Below are 25,789 nucleotides of genomic sequence, written 5' to 3'. Positions count from 1 at the left end.
CTGGGAGATTGGGATTGACATGTATACACTGATATGTATAAAATAGATAGTAAGAACCTGCTGTATAAAAAATAAATAAAATAAAATTCAAAAAAATAATAAAATAAAATAAAATCTTGGAAAAGAAAAAAAACACACGTTGAAAGAAGTTGGACTAAAATGAATATAGTGTAATCCAGTTTATGTTAAGAAAAAGCCAGCATACGTCTTTATATGTGTAAAAACACATAAAATGGAAGCTGGAAAGCTGTTCACCTTCTGAAATCAGTGACTTCTGATTTCAGAAGAGGAATAGTAAGGAAGTTCTTTCACATTTTCTCTGCGTATTTTTGTACTCTATCTTGGCACTAGAGAGATGCAGGATTAACAATTGCTGTGATCTGAATGCCTATTTTGTGCCTTGTATTGGTAGGCCCATTACATACGTGAGCACATTTAGTTTGTAAATCTGGTTTGCAAATGAGAAAAGTTGCCATATTGTGTTAAGTGACTTGTCCAAGGTTATGTTCTATATTGCTTTATGCATACATATTGTTAAGTAAAAAGGGATTATATCTAAGAGGTTTAACTGCTTTTTTTCACCTTAAAACTATTGAGGACATCTTTTTATGTCAGTAAATGTAGATCTATATCATCTTTTTTGGCTTGTGGGACCACACGGCTTGTGGGATCTTAGTTCCCCAACCAGGAATCGAACCCGGGCCTTTGGCAGTGAAAGTGCGGAGTCCAAATCACTGTACCGCCAGGGAATTCCCTATATCATCATTTTTTTAATGCCTATATAATGCCACATCTTGTAGATGTACCATAATAGACACAACCATTTCGCTGTTAATGGACACTTAGGGTGTTTGCAGTGTTGGGCTATCATAAATAAGCTGTAACATACACATGATAAACAGATCCATAATTGCAGAGCCAAAGGGGATTCGCATCCTTGTCAACATGGCTTTTTGTCTTTTGTCTAAATCTGTGATAAACAATAAGAATAATCTCATCTACACCTTTATGTGATTTAGAAGTATTTTATTTGCAAAACAAAAGTGAGCAGCCCTCTATTAGCTCTACCATTCAGGCATAAAATGAGTAACTATATATTGATCCTAGTTTCATTCTGATGTTGCTAGAGATGCAAAATTTTGAAATTGTAACGATTACAAATGAAGAACTTATGGGTGTTATACATTCCACTTATCACTTACACAGTTAATATTTTAAGAATATTTCTAGCCTCAGGTTTTGCACAGAAAGTCTCATCATTTTTAGTTATTTTTCATAGGTACTGTTTTTAATGGAACGGTGGTGTAGAAAGCCCTAAATTTCATACAATGAAAAACCACTTAGGTTTGGAATGGGTTATATTGAGAATGTAATAGTTGAGTATAGGTGCATTTGCCTTTCAGGTAATGTGTTTTCACTAAATCAATGACTACTGAAATCTCAACCAGGAAGTAGCCAGAAAGCTCCTTCTTTCCTTCACTTCCTTTCTTGTGGGTGCCGGAAATGGACAATAAAATATCTCCTGAGGTGATCCCTCCAGGGCACAGCCATTTTCTATGTAAGACTGAACTTGTCTGGCTCACATGCCCCTTGGGAAGGAGTGTCATGGAGTGGTTTTGTCCAGTGGCTGAATGCAGAGGGGGAGGCCACGCGCGGTCGTTGTGTCTCTTTTGGTTCCTGTCGGGTTGTGTCCAGCTTGGAATCAGAGCCAGGAGCGGGAATAGGAAGGCCAGGAACATTTCTTAGGAAGTAGCCGCTCTCCAGCATTCATGGCTGGACAATTCATGATCTGATGTGGCCAAGCCTCCGTGGACAGCTCAGAATTGATTCCACGTCACCTTATGACCGGGGGGATAACAGCAGTCGAGGGTCTCCTCACCGCTGTGCTGAGCTCGAAGTCTGGGAAACTGGCCTCAGAACCCGCTTTTTTCACGATCTGCTCCTCGCCTCTTTGCTGGGCAGACACATGCATCCCCCTTGACACACATAAACAACAGCAGGGGTAGGCAGCAGACTCTTGCTTTATTTTGCCGGTATGCATTGAATGCCTCCTGCATTTCACACTCAGGCCTCCAAGCTGGGGACGCAGGAGCAATCCCTCCCCAAAGGGTCCCTGCCTTCACGGCACTTACAGTCCACTGGTGGAGCCGTGCGTCCATCAGATCATCACGTTAATAATGACAAGGCTGAAACGTGCTACAGAAGCAAATCTCATAGCGCCGTGAGCTGCTGTAACGGGGGGCCCAGCCAGACCGTGCTCAGCACAGCAAATGGAGGAAGGGGTGGCCTCCCTAGGGAGCACTGATCCCAGGACCGGGCATGTGCTGGCAACTTGTGCCTCTGAGAACGGCCCATCGAGGGTTAAACCCCGGGCCTGCAGGAATTGCTGCAGTACAGATCCCCATGGAAATGGCCATCCAGGTGGAGCTGCAGCTGACCAGTACCTTGGCTTTGCCTTTTCAGGCGCAGTTTGACATCGCCGTGGCCAGTGAGGTCATGGCAGTGCTGGCTCTGACTGACAGCCTCGCGGACATGAAGGAGCGACTGGACAGAATGGTGGTGGCCAGTGACAGCAACGGGCAGCCCGTGACGACAGGTGATTTGGTACGTCCATCTCAGAAGCTCCAGAGAGCTCGCTGCCCCTGTTCTTTTGTGATCAGGAGAAGGAAGGTTTTCTTCCTCTTACATCACTGGGTAACAGTGGGAATTCAGAGAGTTTCTGCGCACATTTTCCTACTCACGATCCCGTTTGTCTTACAGCTTCATCGCGTTCTCACAGGCGTTTATAACATGCTTGTACCTGACTGCAACCAAAGCATATGAAATCTATCTCATGAGCTTTTCACGATCCTTTCCAGTCCTGATCTCTGCTCTGCCTGGGGTGCGGTCATCCTGCAGCCTGTGGCTTTTTTAAAAAAGTGTGATCTATGCTGGCTTTAAGTTGAGGGCAAATCACCTTTCCAAGGAATAAGAAGTGACTCCACCTTCATGAAAGGGAAGGTTAAGTTAAAAATGGCACATTTTTGGCTCCAGCCTGCTCCCTGGGCGCCCTGGCTTGTTTAATTTTGTGCCTTCGACTTGGGTTTCACATTATAAAAGCAGAGCTCCCCCTTAATCATTCTTACTCATGTAGCTTTCTGTTGCGTGGAATGATGCTTCTTAACAAAGCTTTCATGGTACCCTGGCACACCACCACCTTTCTTAGTGCTTTTTGTGATTTGGCATGCTAATCTTTTTTCCTTTTTTTAATAACCAACTTTACTGTTAATCCCCATCAATGGTGTAGCTATTTCATTTGCTTGTACGTGTTTATAAGCACATAGTACTTAGTACAACGTAGGCAGCCATTACTCTAAATTTAAGCTTACTTTCCCACATAGCGAGTCACGTACCATAATGGAATCTTAAATGCAAACTGATGATTGAAAAACAGTTGTGAAAAGAAGACAGGCAAATTAATATTTTATTAATTCCAGGGCCTTGGGATATAATTTTAAACCTTTGCCAAAATGTCTTTGTTAACTTTTGGCTCTTTTGAAGAGATGAATCTGAATGACTCGAGTCTTGTCAAGTAGATTAAATAGATATATTTATATCAGCAGCCCATGGAATGCTTAGTATAAGGCTTAAAGAGAAAACTCAAACCCAGGTTGCTGTAAAAGTACTGCTTTTTAAAAATTATCGACATCTCAACATTTCTCTCTAAACTTGCGTATAATAGTTTCTGTATAAATATTTATCTGTATCTTCTTAATCTTAGGTATCAATAAATATGTGCCAGGAGTAGTTTGAAACTTTATCCACAAATATTTCCCTAAACTTACTCTTTTGGTTTGTAATAAAACTCTTGGATCTGGACCAAAAAAACCCAGAGTTAACTCTTTTTAGTTTTCTTTTGTGTTTCTTGTTTGCAGAAGGTACCTGATTTCTTCATATATTTATAATAGGAAGGTTACAGTTCTTGCAAGGTTTATTTTCTGCAATAAAGTAGAAAGTAAATTCAATTTTTAAAGAAATCTTCAATGATTAAATATTATAAAAATACAAAAATAGAAACTGATCATATACAAGAAACACTTAACATTGTTGGTGATAGAGGTAGAAGGAGAAAGTAATGAACGAATGCACCTTGGAGAGCTGAAGAGTCTCTAGATTCTACCACCTGATCTGTTAGGATCTGTTGCATGCCGTATTTATTTTTTCAGGGCCACGTTCACATGCATTTGCTCGTACTATGGCCTTCCAATAACTGACTAATCTGTTGAAAGGTACTTGCCCAGTGTCTTTAGAAAAGGTGGAAGGGAGTTTTTTAAAAAAAGCTTCCCCTTGTGGCCTTCTTTGGCACAAATAGTTTCCCCAGTAGCTCTCAGACTTCATCCCTGCTGTGTCTCTTCCTCTACCTCTTCTTTTCCAGGAATGGGATAGGGAGCTTCGAGAGAGCCCAGCTCAAGCATTATAGGATTGGAAGGAAGCAGTCACAATCTGTGTACAAGTGGCATCAGCTCCATTCTAGGCAGACATAGCACGAGAGACAGAAAAGGAGAAGCCTTTCCAATGCAACAGTGTTCTGAGTGCCTTCTGTTATCTGTGGGTTGAGAGGTCGAGAGAGGGTGGGAAGCCAGAATGGGTGCCTTTAGACACGTCCCTTTCCCTTTCTTCGTTCCCTCTGTGTAACAAGCCTTGTTTTTGTTCTTCATCTGATTTCTTGGGTCAACAGTGTAATCTCTGGTAATGAAAAATGATGTGCATAATTGCAAATTGAAAAGTATGGCAAGCCTCTTATTTCCATCACAGGAGGTTTTTTAAAAAAATGCAATGACTACTACTTCCCCATCACATCTTAGAAGGGTTGGCATCCATTCAGGTGGAGGAGAGATGGACAGAGGCAAGAGCGCTGTGTCACCTGTAGCTCAGAGGTGACGGCGGCCGGTGGGGATGCCCACGTAGGAGGTAGGATGGTGAGAAAAGGCCGAGAGACCCTTGTGCGAACGATTTTTTGTCAATAATCTGAATAAGTGGGCTTTTTTCTTCCTTTCCTTTAGGGAGTGACAGGTGCTTTGACTGTTCTGATGAAAGACGCGATAAAACCAAATCTGATGCAGACCCTAGAAGTAAGTGATTTTCTTTTCATAGACATTGTCGACAGAGTTGCATTAATTAGATTGCTTGTGCGTTCCCACACGTGAGCATTTCCAGCCAATGTGAGCCCATGAGGAGCATCAGAGTAACTGTTTGGTCATCCCCCCAAAAGTTCAGAGTTCTTTGATATGATTCATATCTTGGCTAATGAAGTACTAATTGACCAGAGGAGAAACTTAGAAACTCAGTGTCTGATATCTCAGTAACTTGTGTAGCCATGTTTATCACGTTTACATGATGTTTTCTATGTTGCTTTTTTTTTTTTTTGACTCAGCTTCTCATAATCCTTAAATTTGGGGAGTTTAGGTTTGTTGTCTTTTTTTTCTCCAAGCAAAACGCAGAGTATTCAATGAAATTAAACACACACACACACACACACACACACACACACACAAACATGAGTAATGCTGAGTAATGTTTTCCAGGAAAGTGTGCTGTGCTCCACTTTTTTAAGAAGGTCATTTTTTGTATATGGCTTGCTCAGTGGAGGCTGACACAGCCAATGCTTTTCCTTCTGGAGCGCTTGCTCTCTTGCTTTTGACGCCTTGCTTTCCTGGACCTTCTCAGTGGCCTCTCCTCCGTCTCTTTCACTGCCTTCTTCTCACTTCTCCAGCTGCGCTTTCCTCCAGTATCAGCCGTGTGATAACCCTTGAACTCTGGTTCTGAATCTCCTGACCTCAGCATTTCAGACTTGTAGGTATGGTTACCAAGAGCTGCTAGGGTGGGTAAAAGGCATTTCAAAGTTATGCATAAAAAAAGCATCTTTGATTCCTATCCACCTCCTACCTCCTCCCAACTCGTTCCATCCCCCAAACCTGGTCAGTGGTTCAAGCCCAAAACCCACCTTCTTGTCATTTTCTACATGGCACAAAATATTATCTGAGAGCCCCTATTTCTTTGTTTGTTTACTGTATTTCTCCTCCCACCAGGATGAGAGCAGGACTTTTTCCATCTTGTTCACCATCATATCGCCAGCTCCTAGAAAGTTCCTCACACATATTAAGTGCTCAGTAAACACTTGCTGAAGAATTAAATGGATATTTATTGTTTTTACTCCATTGCTCCTAAAAATATATACATGTTAAATAAATAACTAAATGAATGAGAAAAAATATATAAAGAGACATGATACTGCTTCATCATAACACTTCCCCCTCAAAAATGAACACATTATCACCATCATTAGGGATGATCAACTTACTGTTTTAAATAATTTGGTAATTACAATCATTGTTGCTTTTGTTGTGGTCATCCATTTACAATGCTTGGTGTCAGTCTATTTATCTCTTGTAAAAATAAAATACAGTGTATGTGTGTGTGAAAAAAAAACAAAACATAATTATGGATGAACTTAGTACTTATTATAAGTTTAGGCAGAAAATAGATACTTATATACTAGAATCATATTCCTGTTTAATCTTTTTCTAAGATAAATAATACTTTGGGTTTAGTCTTATTATAACTATTTAGAAAAATTACCCCAAACTTGGAAATACCAAAAAGAAACTTGCATATCCTCACAATGTCATTCTAGAGTAGTGTCACAGGCTTATCTAAGAACTTTATGACTGTAGGTTAACTTGAGGATTTCTGTCCTGTAGAGATACAAATGTCAAGAAGAGATCACTTTAAAGGTTATGGTTCTATCCCCCATAAGGGCATAAACTAATTTTGTCTCAAATTTAGAAAAATTATTTTGGTATAAACTACATAATCATTTTCCTCTTCTTGTATTATCTTGCTGATTCCTTTATTTAAAAGCTAAATAAAAAATAATAATAATAATTGTCTTTCTTAGATTAAAAATTACTCCCACCTTTCATACATATCCCACTCTAAAAGGCTAGTTTCTTGTTAGTTGAATGAATTACTGGGTTGGACTCCCCCTAAGCAGCTCTTATAGTGCTCACATTTGTGACGTCATTTTGATGTCACAGGCAATGGGCATTGTTTGAAAAATGAACACAGCATTCAGTTAAAATATCTGCATGTATGAACTCTGCTACCTGGGTCCTAAATATTCATTCCACATTAACCTGGCTAATCAGTGGCAGTAGGAACCTAAATCAACAAATGATCTAAAAATCACTGGTTAATGTACAGATTCTGCTTTAGTGCTCATGTTTGAACACACTTGATTGTTAGTCCCAGAGAAGGTTATCAAGGGTCCCATTGCTGCAAGGTGCCAGGAGACCAGTAGTTCCCAACCCTGGCTGCACATTAGAATCTCATGGAAAGATTTAAAGATGCTGATGCCAAGCTCTCCCCCAGACAAAGTGAACTCTAGAATGTCTGGCAGGTAAGGCTTGGATACCCTGGGTGATTTTTATATACATATAAGCTTGAGAACTTCCCTGTGGAAGAGGGAGAATAAGAGATCTTAACATTTTACCATGGGTTAACTGTGTGCAGTGTTGAGGAAAACACCTACTTGCTGTGGTCTTTTGTCCAATATGGGAGCTACTGGCCACTTGTGGTTATTTCAATCTAAATTAGTTTAAATTAAATAAAGTTTAAAATTCAGTTCTGCAGTCATACTAGTTCTATTTCTATTTATTTATTTATTTTCACCAGCCACATTTTAAGTGCTCCATAGCCACATGTGGATGGTGGCTATTGTATTGGAGAGTACAGATACAGAATATTTAGAGCACTGCAGAAAGTTCTTTGGATAATGCTGTTTTAGATCTCTGGTCAGCAAAGAGCAACTGAAGTTTTAATCTTATGAAATGTTTAAAAAGTCCATTATGGAGAATATTCACAGCTTTGTCATCATAGAAACCAAGATAGTTCCTGTTATTACTTTCCTAAGTGTTCTGCATATAAAATAAAATATTGAACTCAGGATAGATATTTTTATGTCTTTGGGTTAGTGATAGAATTTCTTAAACAAAGTATTAGCTCAGTATACTGCATCATATAAGTATAAATATCAGTTGAGTGTGTGAGTATTTGTGTCTGTGTTTGACTGTCCAACAGTGATGGTCTAAGAATTTTTCTATTTAAACCACATACTGGGAGTTCAAAACCCAGGGCTCTAATACTGCTTTCGTGATTAATGTGCTGTGTGGCATTTAATTTCATTTTAAATTAAAATTAAATGCTGCCCATCTAGTCCCCAGAATGGTTATCCCAGGAATAGCAATGTGTTTATGCTGATCCAGCCGTACCCTGTCACCTGTCGCCCTGGAGACTGGTGCCCGGTGCTTCTCAGACAGATGGCCAGGATGAGGGTTGCAGGGCATAGGAGAGTGAAGCCAGCCGCCCCCCCCCCCAGGGGTGGAGCCTGTGACCTTGTCTCTTTAAACGTTTCTCATCGGCTCCGCTAGCTTTCCACAGGCGGCCACGTCCTAGGACTGGCAAGGCTAGGAGGTGATGGAGGCATTAATACCTTTTAAACAGTGTTTCTGTCAAAGCACTTAAAAGGCTTATCTGCATAGAAGTGAGAAACTATAGATGGATAGACAGGTGGAGATCTAGACAGTAAACATGCATGTATGCATTTCCATAAACACGTATCCCAGTGTATTATTTCCACAGACATTTGTATGGCCGTGTCTGTACTCTGTGACTGTCCCTCCTGAGGACTTTGGGGGGAAAAGTAAACAGAAAACTGAGTGGCTTTGATAAATTCTTTTTCATTCTCAGTGATGATTTTTCTTTCACTGCCTTTCTTCCTGCTTTTGTTCACCTCTCTCAGCTTTGAAACACGTTCGCCCACAGCCCATCCTGGTTCATGGGAACTTTCCATGGCTCCCAGGCCCCATCCCCGGCATCACTCCCTGCCTTCCCCATGTCAGTGAAAGGGCAGCCTGTATTTTCACAGGTGGAGCCAAGGCTTCACACACACAGACCTCAGTGGCCCTGGCTGACTCTGAATGCAGCCTGAACAATTTAATGCATGTGGGTGATTTCTTTAGAGAGGGCTACAGTCTCTTCTCTTTGACAAAAGAGAAGTGTAGAAATGAAAGTAAGAATGACTATATGACAGATTTTGTTTACATAATTAAAATCTAAAGTTTTTGAGAATTCCCTTATTTTTTTTTTTGCCTTTTTAGTAACTAACATTTTAGTATGGATGAATTTTTTTCTTTTGTTTTAATAATTACCAGGTAACTTAACTTAAAAAATTAACAGGTAAGAGAAACAATGAGAAAGACAAAGTTTTTAAAAATCAGAATAAGATTATTATTGTAAATATAAAAATGGCTTATAATAAAATGTACTTGCCCTGCCATGATTCCCACGATTCATTTACTGTGTTGATTTTATGATTGGATTTTTCTTGAATTGGTTAATTTCTTAATGGGGTAAACAATTTAAACAAGCCTCTTAGACCATCAAGGTTTAATTCCATTCTTTGTAACAATATAATGCAGCTAATATGAAATAAGGTTTATTTCATGGTCACTGAGACAGCTAAAACAGTGGCTTATCAAAATTATAGTAGGAAATAACTGATTGTCATAGCTTTTTAAAATTTGCTCTTCCGCTTCCACAGGGGACGCCTGTATTTGTGCATGCTGGCCCCTTTGCCAACATTGCCCACGGCAACTCTTCAGTGTTGGCTGATAAAATTGCCCTGAAACTGGTTGGTGAAGAAGGATATGTAGGTAAGTCACTTTTTTTAAATGTAGTTTTTGAAGAATATTGAAGAAATCTGAAAGGTGATGGCTGGAACAGAGTGAGATCCATTCTGACTTGAAATATATTCTTGTAAGCCCACCTTTCAGAGATGGCCTCAGTACTGGAAAAACCCTAAGGTCTGGGCTGTACTAGTGACATGACATTGTGGTTGAACCATAGATTTTGATGTCAAGTGCATGTGGTTTAGAATATAAGCTCTGACACTTGCTGACGACGTGACTTTGGGTACAGTGTAATGACCTCTGAGCCTCAGCTTTCTCAGCTGAGAAATGGTGATAACAATATTGTATCAAACCTTATAGGGTTATTTTGAAAACCAAATGAGATTATTTATTCATTCAACAAATATTTATTGACAACCTAACACATACAAGGCATGCGACTCAGAGCTGTGGCTACACGGTGAGCAAAGCAGAGGCCTGCTGGAGCATACTGTGTGTAATTTAACAGGAGAAAATGCTCATTAAATGTTAGCCAATACTAGCAGTAATAGTAATACTGATTACTTGAAATGAAATCAGTCTGCTCTTCGTTGAATCCGAGTGTGGTTTTGTGGCCTAATGGAGGGGAGATTCCCAACCATTAGACTAGGACATTTTTATTAGTAGGGCCTCAGATGTGTCGCTGCTGTGAAGCTCTTCTCTGTGGTACCTGCTTCTCTCTGGCTTTTGTTGGATATTCCAGCCATAAAGAGGGGGACACTGCCATAGAGTTTGCTCAGTCCGTGCCAGCCCCAATCCCACCCACAATATTAAGGTTGTAAGAAAGAAAAAGATAAACAAGGATTCATGGAATATCACCTTAATTTGACATCTGAGGCATTACACTGGCAGATTTTCACATGCCAACAAGTAATTTACATTCACTGCGTGAGTGTCTATAATCAAGTCTAGCAATTGCTTTTTTCACACTGATCATTAGCCTTGTATCTCAGAAGTGAGTTATTTTACATGAAAAGATTCTGCTGGACAGAAGATCTTAGCTCTGCACTTTTACACTCGGCCATTAAAAAGATCACTCAGGGTGGTTGAGTCTGTTTTAAGAATTCCTTACAGACATACAGTCAGGATCAAATGAGGATTTATATAGTTCATTTCTCAAAGGTCTGCATTATACAGCTCTCGTGTACTTTGATGCTTGGGTACCAAATCCGCTATGAGAGTAGCTAGACATGCCGTCTAAGTGGATTTGCTCATTTGATCACAGCATAATTGTGGAGCTAATGGAGGAGGTTGAGTAAGGGCAGGCACTGAAAAGTTGGATGCTTACGTGAAGTGTAGGTTCTAAAGCATCAACTCCACAAATAAAAGAGTTTCTAGAAGAAAGCACTCTATCTTATGCTGACAGAGCTCTCTGCCTCTGTACCAATCCTTCCTTTATCAACACATATTTATAGAATATGTGTTGTCATGGCTAAGGATTTTTAAAGGCATAGGCTGGTGATGTACACAGAACATACTAGCTCTCTGTGTGACCTTGGACAAGCCATTAGCATCTTTGGGTGTGTCCCTTGTAGACAGTCTCATCTGAAAAATGAGAAGCTGGACTAGACAAGGAATTGGATCTGGATAGTTAGCCATGGACCCAGAGTTAGAAGCTGTGGAATCGGAACCCTGCCTGGTAACATGACTTGAAGCCATTTACTTAACTTCTCTAGTCTCTGTGTCCTCTCTGATAAAAGGAGAATACCTGTGCTGCAGTATTTTAATGAGTAATATCAAAAGAGAAAGTGCTTTTAAACCTAGAGAACTATGCAAATGTCAATAATTATGTGAATTATTTCTATGATCTCTTCTAATCTAAGAGGCTGTAAATGGGAGATAGTTCAGTGACAGTGAAATCTGTCCACTGCTGGAGGTTTAGAAGGCTAGTTCTAGAATCAGAGTATCTCTGTCAACTCCTTTCAAGTTGTGTAACTTTAGGCAAGGTAACCCTTCTGTGCCTCAGTTTCCTTATCTGTAAAGTAAGGATTTTAATAGGACTTGCCTCATAGGTTTGAAATGAGGATTAAATGACACCATGTATAAGTCCTGGCATGGCACCTGACACATGGTAAGACAGGATAATTCTTAGCCACTTCTCATTATTCACTCCATTAGTGATACATGACTAATGGAGGTTAAATTTCCTTTTTTATTTAGTTTTTATTTTCAACTGTGGCAAAATGCTTAGAACATAAAATTTATCATTTTAACCAATTTTTAAATTTTTATTTATTTATTTATTTTGGCTGCGCTGGGTGTTAGTTGTGGCATGCGGGATCTTCAGTTGCGGCATGTGGGATCTTATAGTTGCAGCATGTGAACTCTTAGTTGTGGCATGCATGCGGGATCTAGTTCCCTGACCAGGGATCAAACTGGGGCTCCCTGCGTTGGGGGCATAGAGTCTTACCCACTGGACCACCACGGAGTTCCCACTTTAACCATTTTTAAGTGTACCACTCAGTGAAATGCTTTCACATTGTTGTGCAACCATCACCATCATTCATCTCCAGGACTCTTCATCTTGCAAAACTAAAACTCTGTATCCGTTGAACAACAACTCCCCACCTCTCCAGTGCCTGAAACCACCCTTCTACTTTCAGTCTCTGAACATCACTATTCTAGATAATTCATACCAGTGTTCTTCCTTTTGTGACTGGCTTATTTCACTTAGCATAATGTCCTCAAAGTTCACCCATGTTGTAGCATTTGTCAGAACTCCCTTACTAATTAATTAAGGCTGAACAATGCTCCATCGTATGTATGTAACACATTTTGTTTATCCATTCATCTGTCCATGGACACTTGGGTTTCTTCCACCTTTTGGCTGTTGTGAATAATGCTGCTATGAATATGAGTGTACAAATATCTCTTTTTATATTATTTTTAATATATAAAGATCATGGTCCATTATGTATAACTGTGTAACACCAGTGACTTAGATCAGTATAGACCACAAGACTCAAGACCTGTGGTGTTAAACTCTCACGAAGGTGGCAAATTGATGCATGAAATGCTGGGAGCAAAGTCAGTGTCCTGAACAGTGGGAATAAGGAGGAACGCTCTTTCCCCATTGCCTGGTCAAGCCCGCTCTGTGGGCTGGTTCATTCCTTGCACTTGGAATAAACTTATGGTAGATTGCTCTCGCTCCCAGTTAATATCTGGTTCCTTTAAAATATTTTTTAAAACACTCCTCTAGTCACTTTGGTCACAAAAATAGTCGCATTTTGTTAAAAGGATATGGGTCCAGTCTCATGAAAGCTCCAAATCTCATTCAAATTGAAGCTTCACCCTGCCTTCCTGGGTCTGCCTCTGGGCGGCAGTGGGAAGGGGAAGGCGGCTGCTTCTCTGACCCCCCTCACCTTGCACTTAGGTCGGCTCTGGCCCCTCCAGGGTTGAAGGTTGGCCATTCGATGGTACCAGTCTGGCCTCTTCCGCACTCTTGGCAGAAGACCTCTGGCCTGTATATCTCCCTTTCAGAAAATCCTGCTGCTGTTTCCACACCTGGTCTCCGGGTACCGCAGCCCTTCGACCTCTGACCTACCATCAGTGGGAACGCAGTTACGTCTCTCACACAACCCTGTCATGGGCTGTTTCTTTTCATCTCATGGACGTTTTTCATACCCCAGTCCACCCCTGTGTCCCTGATGGCAGTGTCACTCTTGATTCTTTGCGGTTGTTCTGCTACAGCCTCACTCACTAGCTCCAGAAAAGGGGGCAGCAGCTCTGCCTCCTTCCCACTGGAGGCGTGGGGTGGGACTGGCACATCCATAACTTTCTTTGAAGAAATCCTTCCCCGGGATTCCTTGTCAACCCCTTTCTTTGAAAGGTATCTCTTGGACTAAGGGATGCAAAGTGTATTTTCAAACAGTTCCTTTGCACGTGCTGCTAGGTCCAGCATCGTCCTTTGGCATGTGAGCAATTGACATGGTTTTGGGGTGTCAGGCCAAAGACCCCCATTTTAACATCCTTCTGCAGAAGTTAAATGCAGTAGTGCGGGTTTGTCTGAAGTCTGAGTATGAATTTATGTCCATAGAAAAGTCGTTGTATATAGGAGACTATCTCTCTTAAGATACAAAAATGCTCAAACTCAAAAAGATTGGTAATTTGGATTACATTTAAAAAATAAATTATTCATGATAAAAGGTACAAGATTAAAAAGGCATGGGACAGATTGGGAGGAAACATTTTCAAAGATAACAGACAAATGACCAGCCTTCAGAATAGATAAACCGCCATGGACTACAGATTGATTTTTTTTAAAAAGGGACTTCACCTGGTGGCGCAGTGGTTAAGAATCCACCTGCCAATGCGGGGGACACGCGTTCAATCCCTGGTCCGGGAAGATCCCACGTGTGATGGGAAATTATTAGAAGTCATGCCCCCCACCCCAATCTCATTTCTCTGCCCTCCCCACTAGATGTGCCCACCGTCCTGGATTTGGGGTGTTGATGCTCAGGTTTTTAGTTATTGCTGCTAACTTACATATATTCTTTGGTATGTATCAACGATTTTCATAAACTTTTTTAAAACTTAGGAGTAGGACCTCTTAATTACAGGTCACCAAATTTTACAACCTGATCTTCCAATGCTTGAGTGGAATTCACTTAGAATAATATTAAGTTAGACTAATTTGGGGGGGGCGGTATTCATTTTGATTCCAGTATGGTTTATTGGTCATTTTCTGCTATAATACTGAAAATCCAGGTAATGGAGAGCAGCCCCACGGATTAGATTACAGGCTTCAGCCTCCTGGATTTGAATTGCTCTCTGCTGTGTGCCCACTGTGACCTTAGGTAGGTCGAGTAACCTCCCCGAATCTTGGTTTCTCCTTACCTAACTCAAGGCTTGTTTTCAGGGCTTAGTGCAGTAATGCTGGAAAAGCACAGACCCTGGTGACTCTGGCCCAGACAGAACAGTGGACGCCAGCTGCTGTTACCATGTTAAGATGCTAATGATCTTTTACTTTTAAGATAAACCTTCACAAATACTAATGCATTCTTTCAAGTGAAGAATATCTGTGTTCTGACAATGGAAAACACTACTGCTTGTTCCCTTCTCAGACAAAGGTGTTTAGGACCATTATCCATAGAAGGGATCTGAGATTCTGAGCGAATCTGATGACTCCTTTGGGTTAGGGGAATCCTTCTGGAAATATGGGGATCCTTCTGGAATCCTTCTGGAAATGCTGTGTAGTTACCAGGGAGAAAGCAGAATGCCTTGGAACCCAGCAAACTCACAGGTGCATGATATCCAGTACATTTCCCTCTTTAAATTTTAAAGTCTTACTTGCTCACTACTGAAATAACAGGAAAAAGATTTTAGAATTTACAAAAGTAATGTGGTGTTGTATCTTCTCTAACCAGTTGCATCTAGCAACGATGAATATACCACCACTTCTCTGTTCTCTTGTCAACAGATATTTAGGTTGTTTCCAGTTGCTGTGTTATTATAAACAGTAAATGTTGTGATGAGCAGACATTCTTGCTCTTATCTCCTGGTGCACTTGTGCAAGAGTTTTGCCCTAGGAAAGGATTAAATATGCTGGTAACATCCTACATGTGAATAACATAAAACAAGAATTTTCCCTTGTTAAAGCCTCTCGCCCTCCTCCAGCTACTCCTTCCTCTGTAGTCTCCTTTGCTGAAGCACCGTCCCGGTGCCTGGGCTCATCCTCAGATCCTTTCTCTTGCTGCCCTGTACTTTCACCCTAGAACCTGACTGACCATCCCCACACGTAGCCAGGACCTTTCCTTGACCACCATATACCAGATGCCTCCTCACACTTAAAAATTTCTAAGCCATATTTTTGATTCTCTTTCCATAGGTCCCAATCCTGTTTCCCCATCTCAGTTGATGACAGTTTCATTCTTCTGGATGCTTTTGTCAAAGGCCTTGAAATCATTCTTCCTTCCTCTTTTTTATTCACACCCCAAACCCAGTCCCTCAGAATGGATGTGACCCAACCACGCCTGGCACATGGCTGCCCCACCTGGTTCAGGTCACCACCCTCTCTCTCCTGGGGTTTGTGACAGCCACCCCTCACCGCTCCCTGACCACAGAGTCTGTTTCCACAGTGCCACCAGAGGGGTCCTGTTGAAGCCTAAGTCACACTCCATCCTGACTCTGCCAAGACCATCCAGTTCTGTATCTTTCAGAATAAACCCAAACATAATCTCTTCCACCATCTGCCCCTCTGATGTCATCTCCTGCCCTGCCTTTCCCCCAGTTTGCTGAGCATCTGGCATGGGTGCTCCCCGCCGCCTTCCACATCAGGGCCTTTGCACGTGCTGTTCTCACTCTCAAAGCTCTCTCATAACCACATGGTTTGCTCCCTTGCCTCACTCAAGTCTCTGCTTATGTGTCAGGGAGGTCTTCTGCATGCATTCTAGCTGAAAGAGCATCCGCCCCCTCCCCCCAGCACCCCCGTCCTCTGTGCTGCTCCACTAGACATGCAGGCATTTGTGTGAACACTGTCTGTCTCTCCACTGAATATAAATCCTTTAAGGCACTGGGACTTTGGCCCTTTTGTTCACTGCTATATTCTGAGCTTCTGAGTAAATATCTAATAAGTGACTCCCCAATTCAAAGAACTCCATGGAGGTGGGGAGCATCCATTAATTTTCCACCTCAGAAGTGTAAGAATTACAAACGTGCATTCTAAGGACAACCCTGGTTCAAATATCGGCTCTGTTCCTTATCAGCTGTGACTTTGAATGAGTTATGTAGCCCAGTGTGTTCTCAAACTCAGCATAGCCATTCCCTCTTTTTATACCAAACACTTGACTATCGTAAATAAAACTCAGGTACTATAACCTTGTACAGGTAATTTCAAAACACAATGTAATGTGTTAGTTGTGATATAAAAGTATTTTATGGTAACATGATATGTATTTCAGTATGTATTAATTAGGAGAACTATTTCGACTACACTAAAAGATAGAATTCTGAGTAGTGCTTGCACATACACAAGAATTCGTTCACAGGACAGCCACAAGTGCAGAAGGATTAGGCGTGTTTCGGCAACTCAGATGTCACAAGTGGTTATTGGCGTTGGTGATGCAATTTTCTGCAGAAGTGAACATCTCTTGGCAAAGTTCCAAAGAAAACAAAGTTAACCTTCCTTCAGTTTGCACTCTTGTTTGCATTCCTTAAAAATGATAGCTATTGATAGCTTGATTTGGAGTTTTTATGTAAAACAGATTGCGGGGAGGGCTCTAAGGTCATATAATCATAATCAGGTTTTCCAACTACGAGAGTGGAGGGAAAATCATGTGGGGCAGGGGACAAATCTTTGTGGGACTGTCCTGCATGGTGCAAGGTCTCCAGTATCCCGGCCCCGCCCACATCTTGAGGACCTGCTGTGTGGTGGGCATCCTGCTGGGGACTTTCTCTGTGTTTTATGTATATGTTAATATGTCTTATACCAACCCTAGGAGGCAGTTGCCATAATACACCCCATTTTACAGGTGAAGAAACTGAGTTAGTAGTTGCCCAAAGGCTAACAGCTAGTGCAAGGGGGGAGCAGAGATTTGAGTCTAAGCCCCGGCACCGAGCCTTTGCTCTTTGCACTGTGCTTTACTGCTTCCTAAATGTTCACTTTCATTCTGTATCACCATTATCACATAGCCCTATGCTTAGCACATAACTGGCACTAAATAAATGTTTTTTTTAATGAAAAGTTAATAATACACATCAGTTTACTGAATAACTTATCTACTGGTAAACATGTCTGAATTTCCTCTAGGCTTTTTATGGTAAACATTGGCATATTTGCCCGGTGGTTTTTTGAGGCAATAATTCATTAATGAAAAGAGTAGTTAAATAAGAAGAGTAAACAGTTTTGAAAGGAGTTTTGAACTTTAGGAATGTCTAACCCGACCTTGACTGTTTCTTTGTGTGCCACAAAATGCAAATTTATTTTCAATGAGTTATCTAGCCTATCCCTACTTAGAATTTATGTGTATTCTAAATAATGTGGTCGTAATGTAGTTCTGCTTACCATCATAAAACATGGAGTTAAAATAAGACCCCTGTCAAAACACTGTCTTGCAGGGATTAGTGCTGTGAAAGTTAACATAAAATGATTTTAAAATGCATAGGCTTTTTGAGTATTAAAAATAAAAATATCCACTATGCAATGACTTTAAATTTATATTATTTGACTACTATCTTACCCCATCTTGGCTGTGAACTTTCAGCCTGCTGATAAGATGTCCAACTTAATACCCTTACTTAATGTATAAATTGTAGTTTAGAAAATTGCAGTTATATGAGGTTGTTCTTAAGCTTTTAGCAATGTTTGATATAATTACAATATTGCGCTGTTCTCATGCAAAGAAAACCTAGTAGAACTTTGATTAAGGAATATAAGGAAGCTGACTGTCACTAAATGAGTAGTGTATTCTTGTGTGGAACTTTTTATATATTTTTGGGGGAGGGGAGAGAAAATTGGATTTTTAGGGCTTTCTAAAAGTCTCAACCTCTTGCTAGCTTCAACCATAAATGTTCTTTTAGCCATTAATGTTTTGATGTAAGTAACATAAATTTTTAAAACTACCCGAAGTTTAAAAGAACTATGGCAGGTTACAAAGTGCTTGGTTATCCAGTTCAAAATAAAGCAGAGTAAAGAAGTAACTCTTTACTTGAAGAAAGAGGTATCTCAGTGTAATGATAAAGACCTCATGCAATAGAAGAATTTAAACAGATTTGAAAAATGGAAACTAACAGTCAGCATCATATTAAATGTTGAAGTCCTAAATGTACACGAATGTATTCAGGCCATGACAAGAATACTTTTGATGATCACCATCATTATTCATCATTATTCTGCAAGTCTTAGCCAATGTAATAAAACAAGAACAATACAGAAGTATAAATATTAGGAAGTGATAAATTTTCCACTATTTATATACAGTATGATTATATAATAGAGTTCAAGAAATTTAAGTAAATTGGTTGATTGGTTATTTGGATGCAATGTAAGTATGTAATAGTTTTTCTTTATATCAGCAATAAACAGATACTGTAAAAGGGGAAATATCCTATTTATATGTGCCCCCAAACTATAAAATACCTAGGGATAAATTTAACAAGAAACAAGCATATAGAAAGAAAACCATAAAATGTTATTGAAAGACACAAAGCAGGACTGTTGAGTCTGAATCATTGGTGAGACATACGCCATGTTCTTTTTTTTTTTTTTTTTTAATTTTTATTGGAGTATAGTTGCTCTACAATGTTGTGTTAGTTTCTACCGTACAGCAAAGTGAATCAAATATATATATATATATACATATGTCCCCTCTTTTGGATTTCCTTCCCATTTAGGTTACCACAGAGCATTGAGTAGAGTTCCCTGTGCTATATAGTAGGTTCTCATTAGTTATCTATTTTATACATAGTATCAATAGTGTATATATGTCAATCCCAATCTTCCAATTCATCCCATCCCCCCTTTCCCCTATCGTCTATACCAATTTTTCAGATTCCACATATACACGTTAATATATGATATTTCTTTTTCTCTTTCTGACTTACTTCACCTCTGTATGACAGTCTCTAAGTCCATCCACGTCTCTACAAATGACCCAATTTCGTTCCTTTTTATGGCTGAGTAATGTTCCATTGTATATATGTGCCACATCTTCTTTATCCATTCGTCTATCGATGGGCATTTAGGTTGTTTCCATGTCCTGCTATTATAAATAGTACTGCAATTAACATTGGGGTGCATGTGTCTTTTTGAATTATGGTTTTCTATGGGTATATGCCCAGTAGTGGGACTGCTGGGTCACATGGTAGTTCTATTCTTAGTTTTTTAAGGAACCTCCATACTGTTCTCCATAGTGGCTGAATCAATTTACATTCCCACCAACAGTGCAAGAGGGTTCCCTTTTCTCCACACCCTCTCCAGCATTTATTGTCTGTTGATCTTATGATGATGGCCATTTTGACCGGTGTGAGGTGATACCTCATTGTAGTTTTGATTTGCATTTCTCTAATGATTAGTGATGTTGAACATCCTTTCATGTGTTTGTTGGCCATCTGTATATCTTCTTTGGAGAAATGTCTATTTAGGTCTTCTGCCAATTTTTGGATTGGGTTGTTTGTTTTTTTGATATTGAGCTGCATGAGCTGCTTGTATATTTTGGAGATTAATCCTTTGTCAGTTGCTTCATTTGTAAATATTTTCTCCCATTTGAGGGTTGTCTTTTCTTCTTGATTATGGTTTCCTTTGCTGTGCAAAAGCTTTTAAGTTTCATTAGGTCCCATTTGTTTATTTTTTTTTTTATTTCCATTTCTCTAGGAGGTGGGGCAAAAAGGATCTTGCTGTGATTTATGTCATAGAGTGTTCTGCCTATGTTTTCCTCTAAGAGATTTATACTGTCTGGCCTTACATTTAGGTCTTTAATCCATTTTGAGTTTATTTTTGTGTATGGTGTTAAGGAGTGTTCTAATTTCATTCTTTTACATGTAACTGTCCAGTTTCCCCAGCACCACTTACTCAAGAGGCTGTCTTTGCTCCATTGTATATTCTGGCCTCTTTTGTCATGGATTAGGTGACCATATGTGCGTAGGTTTATCTCTGGGGTTTCTATCCTGTTCCATTGATCTATATTTCTGGTTTTGTGCTAGTACCATACTGTCTTGATTATTGTAGCCCTCTAGTATAGTCTGAAGTCAGGGAGCCTGATTCTTCCAGCGCTGTGTTTTTTTTTCTTTTCTCAAGATTGCTTTTGCTATTCAAGGTCTTTTGTGTTTCCATACAAATTGTAAAATTTTTTGTTCTAGTTCTGTGAAAAATGTCATTGGTAATTTGATGGGGATTGCACTGAATCTGTAGATTGCTTTGGGTAGTGTAGTCATTTTCACAGTGTTGATTCTTCCTATCCAAGAACATGATATATCTCTCCATCTGTTTGTGTCATCTTTGATTTCTTTCATCAGTATCTTATAGTTTTCTGCATACAGGTCTTTTGCCTCCTTAGGTAGGTTTATTCCTAGGTATTTTATTCTTTTTGTTGCAATGATAAATTGAATTATTTCCTTAACTTCTCTTTCTGATCTTTCATTGTTGTTAGTGTGTAGGAATGCACGAGATTTCTGTGTATTAATTTTTTATCCTGCAACTTTACTAAATTCATTGATTAGCTCTGGTAGTTTACTGGTGGCATCTTTAGGATTTTCTATGTAAGTATCATGTCATCTGCAAACAGTGACAGTTTTACTTCTTTGCCAATTTGGATTCCTTTTATTTCTTTTTCTTCTCTGATTGCCATGGCTAGGACTTCCAAAACTATGTTGAATAATACTGGCGAGAGTGGACATCCTTGTTGTGTTCCTGATCTTAGAGGAAACGTCCTCAGTTTTTCACCATTGAGAATAATGTTTGCTGTGGGTTTGTCATATATGGCCTTTATTATGTTGAGGTAGGTTCCCTGTATTCTCACTTTCTGGAGAGTTTTTATCATAAATGGGTGTTGAATTTTGTCAAAAGCTTTTTCTGCATCTATTGAGATGATCATATGGTTTTTATTCTTCAATTTGTTAATATGGCATATCACACTGATTGATTTCCGTATATTAAAGAATACTTGCATCCCTGGGATAAATTCCACTTGATCATGGTGTATGATCCTTTTAATGTGCTGTTGGATTCAGTTTGCTAGTATTTTGTTGAGGATTTTTGCATCTATGTTCATCAGTGATATTGGCCTGTAGTTTTCTTTTTTCATGGTATCCTTGTCTGGTTTTGGTATCGGGGTGATGGTGGCCTCGTAGAATGAGTCTGGGAGTGTTCCTGCCTCTGCAGTTTTTTGGAAGAGTTTGAGAAGGATAGGTGTTAGCTCTTCTCTGAATGTTTGATAGAATTCACCTGTGAAGCCATCTGGTCCTGGACTTTTGTTTGTTGGAAGATTTTTAATCACAGTTTCAATTTCATTACTGTGATTAGTCTGTTCACGTTTTCTGTTTCTTCCTGGTTCAGTCTTGGAAGGTTATACCTTTCTAAGAATTTGTCCATTTCTTCCAGGTTGTCCATTTTATTGGCATATAGTTGCTTGTAGTAATCTCTTATGATCCTTTGTATTTTTGTGGTTTCAGTTGTAACTTCTTTTTCATTTCTAATTTTATTGATTTGAGTCCTCTCCCTTTTTTCTTGATGAGTCTGGCTAAAGGTTTATCAATTTTGTTTATCTTCTCAAAGAGCCAGCTTTTATTTTTATTGATCTGTGCTGTTGTTTTTTTCATTTCTATTTCATTTATTTCTGCTCTGATCTTTATGATTTCTTTCCTTCTACTAACATTGGGTTTTGTTTGTTCTTCTTTCTCTAGTTGCTTTGAGTGTAAGGTTAGGTTGTTTGAGATTTTTCTTGTTTCTTGAGGTAGGATTGTATTGCCATATACTTCCCTATTAGAACTGCTTTTTCCGCATCTCATAGGTTTTGGGTTGTCGTGTTTTCATAGACATATGCCATGTTCTTGAATGGGAATAGTAAGTGTTAATCATCATTCCTCTGTCAAACTAACATGTAAATTACTATAAAATTACTGTGCTATATATCATACCATATTATGGTATAGCACAGTAATTATGCTGGGGAAGGAAAAAATTTCCCTCTACCCTTGTAGGTTTTTCTGGCTGGCCTAATAATTACATTGACATGAGACAGATTAACAGGAGAAAAACCAAATTTAATCATGTACGTACAGGGAATCAGAACATGAGAGATTCCAAAGACAGTCAGGTAAAATGAAGTATATATTTCATCCTGGACTAAGGAGAAGGGTGTAGGGTCTGGGACCTCATAGGTTATGAAGGCAATTCACAGGAAGATGAAAAAACAAATGTTTGGTAAACAAATGTTTCCTTGATTATGCAGAGACAGTGGGACACAAAGAGGACTTTGATCTCCCTGCCGAGTACCCCCCCACGTACACCTGACCCATCCATATTCTTTGTAGGTATCTCTGGTGAACGTGCTCTTCCTGGATCAAGCCCTTTATCTAAATTCTTTCAGGCAGTTAAGGAGGAAGTAAAAAGAAAGAATTCCTGAGTCTTCTGTTTCTTAAGAATAATCAACATAAAATAACCCTCATGTCAGAGACACATTTTGGGGTGGAAAATTTCGCTCTCCTATGGTTACTGTAAAAATAGAGGAAGATGAGCTTCATAGTTAAATCAATAGCAACATTTGTTTAGATTCTAAAAGAATAAATCATGAGGATAGACAAGAAAAAAAATTTAAAGAACAATGATGGATGATTTACCTAACTAGATATCAAGATAATACTGCCATAACAATAAAGAGGAATAAACAAAGAAAACTGGTATCAAAAGAATACCTGAGTGTCCTTAATCAGACTTACTGCATTATATGTAGATATTAATAACTTGATAAAGATAACATTTCAAATCAGTGGCCAATGGATGTATCACTGATTAAATGATGTTCAGACATTTGACTATTAATTTTTTTTTTTTTCCATCCAGCCACACTAGTCTTCTTGCTATTCCCCAACACACTGGGTGCTTCCACCTCAGGATCTTTGCACTGGCTCTTCTCGCTGCCCGGAGCATTTTTTTTTTTTTTTTTTGGCTGCCCCACAGCATGCGGGATCTTAGTTCCCCGACCAGGGATCGAACCCATGCCCCCTGCAGTGGAAGCGCGGCGTCCCATGACTATTAATTTTTAAACATAAACTTTAGAGTCCTTCATCACAATTTATTCCGAATAAAGATGGATTAAATTTTAATGTGAACGTTAAAACATAAAGCTTTAAGAAAAAAAGCAAAAAGTATGGTATTATTGGTGTAACATCAAGGTTATTAAAAAGAATAGATGTGTATAGAACGTGGAAAGAAGTTCACAATATATAAAGTAAAAGAAATTACGCTGCCAAGCAATATTTATAATGTATTTCTTGCATTTTAAAATTATGAAATAAATATATACCTGCAATGAAAAGGTATGAAAGAAGTATATCAGATGATTACTTTTATTCATCTGTGGGAAATGGGGTCATGGTGACCTTCACTGTATTCTTTACGTATTTTGGTATTCTTGAAATTTTTACAATTAGTGTGTATTACTTTTGTGATTTTTTAAAAAAGGAAAAATTGATTTAAAATCTGAAGTTATTTGACACACAGAGTTAGGGAGAAATGGTTTTTAGGCAGAGTGCACAGAACAAACAAATGAATGTGGATGGGAAAGAGTTAGTGGGTTCTGAGGATAGTTTAGCTGGAGTATAAGACGTGGAGGAGATGAATTTCGTGGTTAGATCAGGTCATTTGGAGGGGAATAAATGCCGATCTGAAATGTTATGCTTTCAATTACTGGTAGAGATAAATGGACAATTCTTCAATAGTGGTTCCATTAAGATTCCCTTGAGAAGATGGCGTTTGAGGGAGGTTTTGAAAAAAGTTTAAGATATAATCCAGTAAAGGGGGACAGAGGGGGAAAGGTCAGTATGTGTTCAGGGAATCACCAGGAGTTCATCCAGCTCAGCGATATGGCAGCGAAAACAGACTGGACATGTATTTTCAACGTCCTTAAAGGTCATGGAGAAGAGCATACAGTTTCTGATCCATGAGAACTTCCGGAATGATTTTGTAGTGTTACTGTTATCAGGACTCCACTGGAAGATGGGGTTTCTTCCCAAACTACCCCTTTCCCATCAGGTAAGACAGTCCACCTTCCTGAAGAGAATGATTGAGGGGGAGGAGAGGCCAGAGGGTTATCTAATTGGGCCCCTTCCCCAGGAAAGGACTCGGTTAGCAGTTACAGATTGTGGGTGCTTCACAACCAGCAGCACTCCTTCTGGGCATTTCCGCAAGGTAAGAGCTCAGAAATACAATGTTGAGTGAAAAAGCAGCTACTGCAATCGTAAATACAGTCTCACACACTTAAAAAAACATACAAACAGCACTGTATTTTGTTTATGCCTTTGGACATGCGCAGAAGAATGAAAACATGACCCGCATAAGCACCAAGTTAATAAGAATTGCTGACTGTGAGAGGAAGGGAAGGAGCTGAACTGGGTACCCGTGCATGAGGATAGCCTTCAGCTCTATCTGTGCTGCGTTACTTCTTAAGCAGTTGTGGCAAAATGTTAACGTTTGTTATTTATGCAAGGCGGGGGAGGAATATAGGTTGGAATTGAGGAGACAGGCTGAGGCTAGAGGCATAGATTGGCAGTTGTCATTAGTATGTGGTCAAGTCTTTACTTTTTTGAGAGCTAAATCTGGACGCTGACAGTCATGTTTAGTGGGTCGGGGCCTTCATGTTGCTTTCTGGCAGGAGCGATGGTTGTGTATAGCCGTCCATGCTCTTCCGTCTCCCTTGATAACGGGCATGGTAGAGATGCGGACAGTGGCTGACCTGAGGGATGAGACAGCCTGAGCCCCGGCGAGACTTTCTCTCTACAAACCCACTGGGGAGAAGTGAAGAGATTGCCCAGAGGTTGCCCTTGTAGCCTGCTGTCCAGAGGCAGTGAGGATGGCTTATTCATCCACTAAAAACTCCTTCTTCCCCACTGAGATGTTCAGTTATGTCCTAAAGAATGAGGTTTTTTTTTTTAATTTTTATTTTTCATATATTCAAGTGTTTATGCACACAGACATACTGAATTTTAGACACCAGCGATATGAGTACCTTCTTTTGATTGCCCTCCGCCCCAGCCCACCTCAGTCTTGTTTAGTCCTTTGTTGTTTGTTTTATACAAGTGCATGAATGTTTTGGTCGACTGGATTGTTTTTACTTTTTAGGGTCAGGCAATAGTTAAATAATAAATTCTAAAAATATTTAAAACAACTATGAAAATAGGTTTTTTTGCCTTCAAAGAACACTTCTTTGTTTAGCACATACACAGAGGAGATAGAATTTAGAGTGGGAACAGTTCTGAAAGTCAGATGAACAGGAAACCCTCTTGAGACCTACTGTGTGTCCTCTTCTACTGCAGACTGACATACCGGTTTCTGCTGTCTTGATTTTTAAATCTGTGTCTGGAGCTTTCGA

General features: G+C 39.6%; 1 protein-coding gene across 11 annotated transcripts in view; it reads left to right on the top strand.

The window, feature by feature from the left end:
* The window catches only part of MTHFD1L (methylenetetrahydrofolate dehydrogenase (NADP+ dependent) 1 like), a 283,519-nt gene that overhangs the window by 76,340 nt on the left and 181,390 nt on the right, over nucleotides 1–25,789 (top strand). For all 11 annotated transcript variants that reach the window (XR_009506127.1, XR_009506128.1, XR_009506129.1 and 8 more), the window contains exons 18-20: nucleotides 2,464–2,604; nucleotides 5,043–5,111; nucleotides 9,641–9,752. Coding sequence is in view for 8 of the 11 variants with exons in the window: in XM_059940989.1 (XP_059796972.1) it covers nucleotides 2,464–2,604; nucleotides 5,043–5,111; nucleotides 9,641–9,752 (322 nt within the window). In the remaining 3 variants the exon portion in view is untranslated. The remainder of the gene's footprint in view (nucleotides 1–2,463; nucleotides 2,605–5,042; nucleotides 5,112–9,640; nucleotides 9,753–25,789) is intronic.

This window comes from Balaenoptera ricei, chromosome 12 (genome assembly GCF_028023285.1).
Source record: "Balaenoptera ricei isolate mBalRic1 chromosome 12, mBalRic1.hap2, whole genome shotgun sequence".
Classification (NCBI taxonomy): domain Eukaryota; kingdom Metazoa; phylum Chordata; class Mammalia; order Artiodactyla; family Balaenopteridae; genus Balaenoptera; species Balaenoptera ricei.
The sequence above is the reverse complement of the archived record's forward strand: the minus strand, read 5'-3'. Positions and strand labels throughout refer to the sequence as shown.